The 12,292-nt window shown below is 38.0% G+C and overlaps 2 protein-coding genes across 2 annotated transcripts; both read left to right on the top strand.

Moving 5' to 3' along the window:
- The first annotated feature begins 1,574 nt into the window (after positions 1 to 1,574).
- Positions 1,575 to 5,080, top strand: LOC311295006 (piggyBac transposable element-derived protein 4-like). The gene is made up of 3 exons (XM_084416173.1): positions 1,575 to 1,920; positions 2,585 to 3,877; positions 3,953 to 5,080. The coding sequence occupies exons 1-3, from the start codon at positions 1,715 to 1,717 to the stop codon at positions 4,398 to 4,400; spliced, it is 1,947 nt and encodes a 648-aa protein (XP_084272299.1). The 5' UTR covers positions 1,575 to 1,714; the 3' UTR covers positions 4,401 to 5,080.
- A 734-nt stretch (positions 5,081 to 5,814) lies between these two features.
- LOC311295009 (piggyBac transposable element-derived protein 4-like) lies at positions 5,815 to 11,277 on the top strand. The gene is made up of 3 exons (XM_084416176.1): positions 5,815 to 6,059; positions 7,894 to 9,171; positions 9,249 to 11,277. Exons 1-3 carry the CDS (start codon positions 5,872 to 5,874, stop codon positions 9,694 to 9,696), a joined length of 1,914 nt encoding a protein of 637 aa, XP_084272302.1. The 5' UTR covers positions 5,815 to 5,871; the 3' UTR covers positions 9,697 to 11,277.
- Positions 11,278 to 12,292: the final 1,015 nt, after the last annotated feature.

Below are 12,292 nucleotides of genomic sequence, written 5' to 3'. Positions count from 1 at the left end.
TCTGTTTTCATTTTGTATTTATGTATATTATGCTAACAAAACCAGGCTATTCTCTCCTCACACTAATGTAGTTTAAGACATGTTGCAACCACCTACTGGTAAGCTTTTTGTTTGCTTTATTTGAATGCTTTGCTCTCCACATTGTTTTGCCACAGATATTTGAGTGCAAAAACAATGCAATGTTGAATGTTGTTATATATGGTTTTAAATGTTATACATATTAACATTTAACTGGTTATCCCTCTATGGTGCGCAGTATTAAATCAATGAGGTAAAAAATATTTGTGGTGTTTTTCCTGCTTAAAATTGAACACTATAACAATATCAATAGACATTTTCATCAATTTTTATTAATTATTAATTTTTTTTAAGTTTGTTGCCTCAAGGCAACATTGTACCACAACGGACAAATTTAAAACATTTGACATTTTCATGTAGAAAAAATAAATATATTTATTGAAAATGTCTATTTCTTTAACCAGATACTTGAACAAACACATTTATCCAGTTTTTAGCATATTACAAATTTCATATTTAATAAAAAAATAACATTTCATATCCAGCTGTTGCTCTTAGGCAACATTGTACCATCGTAGACAAAAAATATGACTATACTATCATATCAAGTTATCATATCAATCATATTCATCTTCGCTCACCCTCATCAACTGGCAGTTGTATTTTATACCTTTTTTTAGAAAATGTGCAGATCATAATATGTGCAGATATAGTATGTGAATTACTATTCTTATAAGTGTATTACAAAATCATGCAAAAATACAAATATATTTAGATAATTCTAACTCTTTTCCTTGCAAAAATGATACATTTGTAATCCAACCGAGTATGCCTGGAATGCTCTTATTATTGCACAATTTTGCCTTGAGGCAACAGTTTTTTTTTTTAACGTTTTTTTATGCCCTCTCAAACATTTTATGATATATAATGTAAAGTTCTTGAAAATACTTCTTTACTTAGTAGTGAAGGTGACTCGTATTTTTTATGTGGGTGATTAACTGGATGCAAATTAGTGAAAAATGCACTTTTCATCTGAGAAAATATGGAGCCATGTGCTGAAACAGCCACAAAATGGACCCCTGTAAGCCACGTGACCACTGGTTTTGCACTTTCATTGATTAGTATTTGAGTTCTTCTCCCCTGAGACAGGTTTGACCAAAGTTTTGGGTCTCATTTTGTTAAAAATAGCCTAAACGAAAATAGACTATGTTGGCTGGAGGAAACACTGTACCACAGTGGGTTAAATTAAAAACATGTTTAGTCTTTTATAGTTGTAGCTTTTTTTCAAAAAAAAAAAAAAAAAAAACTATTATTGCTTATCGTTGTAGTGCGCCTGCCGCTCAAATTTTAATTAAATCATCTTTAACAATGCCATTATTGTTAGGTCGTTGCACCCCGCTGCCACTATCTCTTGACGCCTATGCTTGCTAGGACCACCCACTGACTAGTTTTTAGTTTAATCTAGCTAATTATAATGACTATAGGACTGATAACCCTCACATAGGTGTTGCGAATAAGGGAGGGACACTTTTCGTCCAAGTTCCCGCTGTCTGGCGTTTGACCAATGATAAACCAGCATATTAAGACGGACAAGTAAACTAGCCAATGAGAGCGCGGTTACTCTCTCAGCGGGACCGTGTCTTTCTGAAGGAGATTTATTTTTCTGCTGCTGGATTGCGTTTTGCGGTGAGTGCTTATGAGAATGGACATAACCCTTAAGGTCGAGTGTGTAAACGGTATCGAGGAGGAAAATGACGATACAGTTGAAAATGGGGAATCGTCCGGTAGTAACGGGGAACACGACGAGACGATTGAATTGGGAGAACCTTCTGACGAAAGTGACGCTTCCAGCGTGGATTCCAAAGAAGAGTTGCTCGATAACCTGGATCTCGTGTTGGACCAGTAAGTTTACACTCATTTTAAATTGGAGAGTTTTTTTTTTTTTAAATATATAAATACTTTATATATAATTCATTTTTAGGCAATTTTCAAATCATCTGCAGATTATAAGAACATTTAACTCTTTAATGACCACCTATAAATGTTTAAATTATTCCATACCAGTGATGGACGAGATATGTTTGAATTAGTGAAGGGGAAAAAAAGAATGATCAATTGAAATAAATATATTTTTAAATTTGTATTAAATCACTTTATGTAGTGACTAGACATTTTAATGCCCTCGTAGACTGCAGTTAATTATTTATATTGCATACATGGAGCAAGATATTTACCTATGCTGTTAATGTAGTAACTTTAAGGTACATGTTTTACGTTTGCACTCAAATATAATCATTTTAAGTATGTGCATATTAAAACGCATGCCTGTAACTATATTACAGCTCTTTATTTTGATTTCTTTAGGGAAATTTAATAGAGCTTTGCTCACTGTGGCATAATGGAATGTAACATGATCATTTAAACACGAATGTAGTTGATGTTAAATACTTTATTTAACAATATAAGTATAAAAATAAATACAAAAATTAACTATCAAAGTTAAATTTTATTTGGTAATTTTTCATTTCTAAATGTTGCATTTTTGTATTCTTGCCTCATGCAACAGGTTTTCAGATCCCTCTGATGATGATGTTGATGATCATGTTGATGATGTTGACTGGAATCCAGAAGTCACTCCACGAAAGAAGAGGAGAACTGGTCTGTCTTCAATCTCACCATCTCCAGCAAAGTCTAGTAGAACTTCTTCACCTGCTTCTGTACAAAGTAAGAAAGGGAAAGGTAGGAAAAGCAAAGTGAGTCGATCCCTACCTTTTTCCATCTCAGAAGACAAGTGGAAAAGTGCAGATGAGCCTGACATTGAGCCGACTCAGCCAATCTTCAGACCTAGACTAACGCCCGGCGTACAGTTGGTCTCCAATGCATCATGCAGTCCTCTACAGTATTTTGAGTTGTTCTTTTCAAAATCTGTCATGCGGACAATTCTAGAAAACTCAAATACATACGGGGCTATGCGTCATAAAGACAGGAAGAAGCCATGGGAGGACATTTCTTTAAAAGACTTCAAGAGATTTCTAGCACTGGTGATTTACATGGGTTTGCTGAAATGCTTCCAAATGACGGACTATTGGAGGAAGTCAGACATCTACAGTCTTCCATATCCTGCAAAAATCATGTCTGGTAGAACATTTCTTCGCATATGTGCGGCTCTCCATCTTAGCGACCCCAAAGTGGATGCAGAGAATGACGCAAAAAAGGGAACGCCTGAATATGACCGTCTGTGTAGGATCAAACCGCTGTACCAGGACATTAGGGACGCATGCAGATCCTCTTTTCATCCCTTTCAGAACATCTCCATTGATGAAAGAATGGTGGCATCAAAAGCTAGACATGGTCTCAAACAGTACATGAAAAACAAACCTACAAAATGGGGGTACAAACTCTTCGTACTGGCAGATTCCCTCTGTGGCTACACATGGGACTTCTTCATTTATGAGGGAAAAATGAATTTAGAGCAGAGCAAAGGCATCAGTTATGATTCTGTCATGATCTTGGCAAATGCAAGGTTGTTGGGTTCTGGCTACAAGCTGTTTGTTGACAACTTTTACACCAGTCCCAAGCTCTTCAGAGACTTGCTCGCTAAGAGGATCTGGGCGTGTGGCACTGTTCGAGCAAACCGCATTGGCCACTCAAAGACAGTGGCTCCTCGTGGCAATATTCGCTGGTTTCGGGAAGACGACCTGCTGTTTGTTGAGTGGAAGGACAAGAGGGATGTGCTGATGTGCTCCACCTTTCATAAAGCCTTTAATGGAGACACCATAAAGAGGAATGTGAAAGGAGCCGATGGAGTTTGGGCCATTCAAGATTTCCCAGTTCCAGCTGCCGTGTTGGACTACAACAAGTAAGTAGACTTTAATCAGTGTAAATTATGCCTTTTAAATGACATGTCTTCTAATAAATGTTACTTTCCTTCCAGGCACATGGGAGGAGTGGATCTGTCTGATGCGCTTATTGGATATTACACAGTTCTACATAAAACAAGAAAGTGGTATCGGTCCTTTTTCTACCACTTTGTGGACATCGCTGTAGTAAATGCCTTCATTTTGCACCAGCAGATGGCCAAGATGAAGAACCAGAAGCCTTTGACTCAGAAGCTCTTCAGGGAGGCTCTTGTTAGAGAGCTCGCAGGAACGGGCCCTGAATACACCTCTGACCGAACAGAACCGACTTGTTCTACTGACTCCCACCTGCCCAAGTACATCAGAGGACACAGCACATTCGGAAGGCGGAAATGCAAAATGTGTCCCCACAAAACTCCAGTCATGTGTGAAACTTGCGAGGTGCATTTGTGCTTTGTTCCGAACCGCCACTGTTACAGTGAATGGCATAAATCGGGTCTCTGTGATGAGTCTGACACAGAGTAAAACTTAAAGAGCAGTTCATGTGTAGACAAGTCCAAACTGCAAACCTAAACAAATCAAGGTATAAAAGCACTATCAAACTTTGGAAATAGAAAGAAATGCAACATGAAACTAGCAAGCCGTTGACAATGACTAATGGCATTTGAGGCTTATAAATTCTGATAAACTGGAAATATCATAGAAAAGAACATTAAACTTTTAGTAGTAGGTGTAGTAAGTAGATGTAATTGGAAATTAACACTTTCTTTTTCTCCCAGTTTTATTCAGTTGCACTGGAACTATTTTTAGGGCTTTTGCACAGTCCATCTGATGTTTTACCATTGCAGAATTGTGCCATTTAGTACCGATCCAGATTTATTGACACAGTTATGGTTTCTTTGTTCATTGTGGTGCTGCAAAATCAGGATTAGAATGTATATGGGCAGTTGTGAGCGGATAAATCCAATCTACCATTGTGGTTCTCCTGTCCTAAACACTGTTAGCTCACTTGCGTTTTGTAATTGTATCAAAATGTGTTCTCATGGAAATGCTATTGGTACCATTACCTGCTGTAGTCTGATCTATTTGACCTGAATGTGGGAAAAGTGCTTAATATTAGTATTACAACTGTAGACATACATTTTATATCCTTGTGTATAATATTCTAAAGTAGTCTGGTTTGAGTGATATCTGTACTGTTTGTAAATTGTTGAATGTCATTAAACACATTTATTATAAACTGCCCTTTCAGAATCACTTTTTGGATATGTAATTAGGCATAGTTTGTTGAAAAATGTTGTTAGAAAGAGTCAGAAATGATCCATCATTAAAATAAGCCTTTTTAAAAACTTTTTTAAATGACTGAATTTGTTAAAGGTGGGACAGCTATTATTATTATTTTTGTTTTATATAATAAATGATGTTACACATTTGCTGGGATCATAAATCTTTGGACTTTGTGAACAGGGATCAGCAGCATGTCTTTCACCATTGGCTTACATTTTTTTTTTAATTGCTCTGTGACCCAAATAAGTTATTTCTAATCACACAAATATAAGATACAGCGTTTGTACGTATGGCTTATTCTGAATACAATTTTTTTCCATAGTTGAGAAACTTTCCTACTAGTTTAGAGGTATGGGTTTTGCAATTCTTCTGTAGGCATGTTCATTCAAAAAGTCCTCAAGTGAATAAAAAACATGCCTTCGGGAAATAAAAAATAATTGCGCTTTATTTCAAAATATCCAATCAGGACGACCAATCCCGGTGACGTCCAGTCAAGGTATACCTGTTGTTTCATCTGGAGGCAGCTGGCCAATAATATGATGATACAATCATGATAGACAAGAACAACAGCGAATAGAAGCGCGATCTCGGTGGTTAACGGGTTAATTTCATTATGTAGTAAATCACCGCATGGTGTTTTTGCTCCACTTGCTGGAGAGAATTTGCCGTACTATCTGCGACTTTAACTCAGAGAGATCTGCATTTAGAGATGGATGCATGCAATAAGGAGAAGGTTGACAGGGTTCTGGACAGCTCGGAGGAATGTGTTAACAGCGGTGAAGAACAAGACGAGACAGAGGAATGGGATTCTTCATCTGATAAAGAAAGTGTCGCTTCTTGCGTGGACTCTGCAGTAGAGGAGATATCCATCGATTGTTTAGATACCGTTCTGGAGGAGTAAGTTCATGTATATTTCCACAAGATCGTCATTATTATACGAAAATGACCTCTGCTTTTGCATGCTAACATCAGAAATGTATCAATGAATGAATGAGAAGTTAATTGAGCCGTTTTATTTTAAAGTAGCCTATTAATGTACACTGTTTAGCCTGTCTTGCGTGCAACATGTTCCCCTGGGCTCTAACTGAGCAACAGATTTACTTGTCAATTGACCAAATAGTTTTCTTTGAATTCATATAATTTTAAAAGCACCATAAATTCAATTGGGTAGGCTATAGCTTGACTTGACGATATATTTTTGAAGGTGGACTCCAAGCTTTTTTTCCCAGTTCATTTTAGTTGTGACAAGGTCTCAGCCACTTTAACTTGTGTTTTGTAACACTGTCCTATTTTGTTTAATAATAATATTATTGATTACTGAAATTGTATTATGCAATATTAATGTGTTGTTGTTTAATATTATTTTTCATTTTCACGCAGCATTACACTGCAGTTAAACCCGCGACTTTATTCACTAATTTCCGCGTCTGTTTGGGTGAAGGTGTTTTTTTTATTTATTTTTTTTTATGCCGTTTTGAAACGGTGTCAATGTCATACAGTAGATCTGAACGTGAATGTTTTGTGAACGTGTTGTTTTTTCCGCATCACGGAATCAGAAATTTAAGCGTTTGTGTGGATCGAGATTCACCGTGCTTTGTTGGAAAACGTTCTTCCTATCCCTGGTGCTGGACCCTCAACAACACAGATTAATAGACCTTATGCACAGCAGCTCCATCTCTGATTTCCAATAGAAATGAAGGCGAGGCTGTGGGGGCTCCATTTCAAGGAAAGTCTGTTCATTATGCGCCCATATTTGCAACGCCTCCGGGCAGCTATTTCGGGCATTTGAATGGGGGAATCCAGAAATCTTAAAAACTGCTTGCCTCACTCAAAATTAAAAAACATATTTCAAATCAGCAACAAAATCTGACATGATTTTTTAATTAAAATTATAAAAAAAATATTATTAAATTATAAAAGAATATTTAAGCCATTGCGCATAAATTCCTAAACGCATTCTATGGGAACCAGAGCTTCTAACGGCAGCTGCTGTGACGCTGCGACTTTACCGATCAGCGACTGGCTCTATTACTTTAAAGGCTGGATGTATTCCGCCATCTTGCGCGTTGTAGTTTCTCCCATTCATAAATAATACGAGGGAACCGTCTTTATAGTCTTTGGTTGTACTGTTCTTTATTATTTGGGATTGTTCTGCTGACAAAACAATGCAAAAACATTTTTGATAGAAATTTCAGTAGAAATAATCTCCAGACAACATGAGCTGTGAAAAATTAGCAATGATCTATGAGCTTTAAAGCTTTTTACTACAGATATGCTATTAGAAACACAGTAAGTCTGTCCCTCACAGCCTCGCTGTCATAATCTGTCATGGCGCTGCTCTGAATGAGGTAGAGACAACAAGACCTGAAATGGGCGTGTCCGAAATTTAAAGTGTTTACTGTTCTCACTCCAGGTCCAGGTTTTTAAATGCATTGATGTATTCCTTAAGTAATTTATCATAACATGAGCTGTGTCTCTTTGTTTGAAGGCACATTATAAGTTAATTATAAAAATGTATAAACAACAAAAATCCCTTCAGTTTTTGTAGAACAATCTAGATATAAATAAATTAACACAGCATTCATAAATGTAATGTAACTCATATTAAGTTGTAGAAAATAAAAAGATTAATTCAGCAAGAGTCTTTTTTGATTGTTTCACATTTGCTCTTGGTTAGTGTAGTACGTTTGTAATGTTTTTGTTTTTCTTTTCTTCTTGAATCATGCAACAGGTTTTCAGATTATGATGCCTCTGATGCTGACTGGAATCCAGAGGTCACTCCACGAAAGAAGAAGAGATCCAGTTTGTTTTCCATATCACCATCTCCAGCAAAGTCTAGCAGATCTGCTTCGCCTGCTTCTGTACAAAGTAAGAAAGGGAAAGATAGGAAAAGCAGTGTGAGTCGGTCCCTACCTTTTTCCTTAAGCATCTTAGAAGACAAGTGGAAAAGTGCAGATGAGCCTGATATTGAGCCGATTCAGCCACTCTTCAAACCTAGACTAACACCCGGCCCACAGTTGGTCTCCAATGCATCATGCAGTCCTCTACAGTATTTTGAGTTGTTCTTTTCTAAATCTGTCATGCGGACAATTCTAGCCAACTCAAATGCATACGGAGCCATGCGTCATGATGGAACGAAGAAGCCATGGCAGGACATTTCTTTAAAAGATTTTAAGTCATTCCTAGCATTGGTGATTTACATGGGTTTGCTGAAATGCTTCACACTGACGGACTATTGGAGAAAGTCTCACATGTACAGTCTGCCGTATCCTGCACTAATCATGTCAAGTAGGAAATTTATGTCCATCTCTAAAGCTCTCCATCTTAGCGACCCCAAAGTGGATGCAGAGAATGACGCAAAAAAGGGAACGCCTGAATATGACCGCCTGTGTAGGATCAAACCGCTGTACCAGGACATTAGGGACGCATGCAGAGCCGCTTTTCATCCCTTTCAGAACATCTCCATTGATGAAAGAATGGTCGCATCAAAAGCTAAAAATCGACTCAAGCAGTATATGAAAAACAAACCTACAAAATGGGGGTACAAACTCTTCGTACTGGCAGATTCCCTCTGTGGCTACACATGGGACTTCTTCATTTATGAGGGGAAAATGAATTTAGAGCAGAGCAAAGGCATAAGCTATGATGCTGTCATGATCTTGGCAAATGCAAGGTTGTTGGGTTCTGGCTACAAGCTGTTTGTTGACAACTTTTACACCAGTCCCAAGCTCTTCAGAGACTTGCTCGCTAAGAAAATCAGGGCTTGTGGGACTGTTCGAGCAAACCGCATTGGCCACTCAAAGAAACTGGCTCCTCGTGGCAATATTCGCTGGTTTCGGGAAGACGACCTGCTGTTTATTGAGTGGAAGGACAAGAGGGATGTGCTGATGTGCTCCACCTTTCATAAAGCCTTTAATGGAGACACCATAAAGAGGAATGTGAAAGGAGCCGATGGAGTTTGGGCCATTCAAGATTTCCCCGTTCCAGCTGCCGTGTTGGACTACAACAAGTAAGTAGACTTAAATCAGTGGTGTAAAGCTTGTGTGTGTGCCTTTTAAATGACAAATCTTATTCTTTTCATTCCAGGCACATGGGAGGAGTGGATCTGTCTGACGCGCTTATTTCATTTTACACGGTTCTACATAAAACAAGAAGATGGTATCGATCCTTTTTCTACCACTTTGTGGACATCGCTGTAGTAAATGCCTTCATTTTGCACCAGCAGATGGCCAAGATGAAGAACCAGAAGCCTTTGACCCAGAAAGCCTTCCGGGAGGCTCTTGTTGCAGAGCTCGCAGGAACCGGACCTCCATCTGCTCCTGCACAAATACGCCCGATTCCTTCGACTGACTCCCACCTGCCCAAGTACATCAGCGGGGACAGCAGTATTGGAAGGCGAAAATGCAAAATATGTACCTTTAAAACTCCAGTCATGTGTGTGACTTGTGACGTGCCATTGTGCTTCGTTCCCAAGCGCGACTGTTTCACTAGCTGGCATAAACTAGGTAGTTGTAGTGAGAGTGAGGAAGAGTAAAGTTCTGGGATTTTGAGTGTAGTTTGGACTAAGGTCAATATGTTAAGTCCAATTCACTTTCCAAAACCGATAAATGAGAACAAAATCAAACACAAGAATGAGCAATACTCAATAATAATAATAGAAGTGCAGCATAAAAGTAGCATAATAGTTTGAATCAAGTGTGTTAAGAGAGAAAAATGAGAAGAATACTACAAAGTCCTTCTAGTCGATCTTTCAATTGCATTGCACGCAGCAGCAAACATACAGCGCAACCAATAAAATGGGATCTGTTACTGATTTTTCTGTCCTGAGACTTGAATCAGTGTAGTGACTCAGGTCCGGATTACACCTGGTATTAAGATGCGTTTTGGTCAATCGGATCACAAGTAAACGAGGAAGACATATTCCCGTTTACACCAGGGGCCGTATTCACAAAGCATTTTATCTTACCACTAGGAGTACTCCTAAATCGCACTAAAAGATTTTAGCTAGGAGTTTTCTCTTAAAAGTTATTCACAACGCCTTTCAGACCTACTCTTAGTAAAGAAAAATGACAACTCCTAAACTAAGAGTGAGTCTTCGTTGCTATGGATGACGTCATTACTCATGCACGAGCTTGACTGAAGTGACCACCTTGATTGGCTGATGATTGTAACGCGGGAATGATTCCAAACACCTCCACTACGATGATGATTGACAGGTGACAGGTCTGAGAATGCGTGCGCTACACAAGTAGTGCGAAGGACGGAAGATGATGAATAACTGAATAAATAGCCTAAATGAATAAAGAGTAAGGCAAAACAAATAGCCTAGTAGCCTAATGAAACATATGGATTGATGCAATATCTTTGCAACATTATTGAATTAATCTGTCAATATATGCCTCTGCCTACGTTTGCAAAGAGAAGAACATTTTAATTTGATTCACAATGAAACGTTACAATTAGTTTACATGCAATGAGTAGCCTTTTGGTTGTTGTTGGTGGGGTTATTGCATCCCTAGTTATGCCTACAATGCAAAATTGTTCCCTCGCGATTGGAAGCTCCTGTAGCCGCCGTATACGCATTTCAAAACATTGCAACGTGAAATGCCACAAAAAGCGGTTTGTGAATAGGTCTTAGTGAGTTAGGAGTCCTCTCGACTTCTTTTAAGCTGTCCCAGGCTTAGGTGCTACTTTTAGGGCTAAAACGCTTCGTGAATTACTCTTAGTCAAAAAAATTAGGAGTCCTAAAGTTACGAGTGACACGCCCATTATTTTTAGGAGTTGCTCCTAGATTCGCCAGTTAGGAGCTACTTTTAGCCTTAAAATTCTTTGTGAATACGGCCCCTGGTGTTTTATTTAAACTTTTTTGTCCACTTTAAAACATTTCTGTCTTGTTTCTTCAAAGGGACGATAGAAGTAAATGTAGTTTTTTTCCAGAACTTGATCTAATGGATTAAATATGAATATATGCGTAATTTACATATAAACGCGAAGGGAGACGAAGGAAAAAATACAGAGAGCAGCAGCTTTATTTTCTACTCTGACAGACACAAGATCAGCCGAACGCTGTGAGTGAGTGTTAGAAATCAGGAATGGTGAGAGAACATTGTGCTTGGTATGTTTTTCTTCTTTAGACCAAACCTGTGTCTTCAGCCGACAAAGTTTAAATCCCGTCTGGCTAGAGCTCTTCCCATAATGTTCGCATTAGGTCAGTAGGTAGAGAGTAGATGATCTTTTGTGGCTGTTTGAACTCAACCACATGAGCTTCTACACTACGAAAGCAATCCGGTTGAAAGTGGACAAGCTCAAAACATTTTAGATCCCCTTTTACAAGTATTTAGCATTGTCCATTTGTGAACTCATCGACCAAAACGCATCTTAATACCAGGTGTAAACAGGGCCTAAATGTTACTTTACATGGTAATTTGCTAAAAACATGCAAATATTTGGTACAAACCAAGAAACAATAGTATTTTTTTGGTTAGTAGGTAGTATGAATCTTTCTTCGAGTAATAGAGGAATCAGTAATGGAATCACTAACAAACCAGTACCGTTAAATGAATCGTTAAATTCTTTACGATTCCAATTGCTATACTAATTTTCTAAATGTTTTGAAATAGAAGTAACAATTAACACTTTTTTTTAAATCATCCCATTTCTCGTAACACCTCTTTTTCACTCATAACATTTCTGCTTTATTCATGCAACATTACAACTTTAATCTTTTAATTGTTCTAGATTCTCATTCCATTAATAGCTGTTGTAAATAGAGCTGACTCATGCCTTAATTTCTCCATTGCTGTTTATTTTATAGTATATAAAATAGTAGGGGGGTAGTGGGGGGGTTAGAAGAAAGGAAGGTTAGGGAAAGTTAGTGACAATTCAGAGGAGTTTGTAAACAGCATTGATGAAGAAACAGATGTTCATCGATGGACTTGATCCCCTCCTAGATTGGTGAATTTATACACATTTTTACTAACCTTTATTGAGAGGCCCTGCTTCTGCATGCCAAATTAATGTTTATGTTCTTTTTTATGGTTCATCTCTCCTTGCATCTTCCTGATACTCTAAGCCGACTCTCAGCTGATCTTCAGACCTGTCTAAACACCTGGCTTGCAGTTTCTTACAGT

This window comes from Rutilus rutilus (genome assembly GCF_951802725.1).
Source record: "Rutilus rutilus genome assembly, chromosome: 8".
NCBI classification, from domain to species: Eukaryota; Metazoa; Chordata; class Actinopteri; order Cypriniformes; family Leuciscidae; genus Rutilus; species Rutilus rutilus.
Note: the sequence above shows the minus strand (reverse complement) of the source record. Positions and strands in the feature narration are given on the sequence as shown.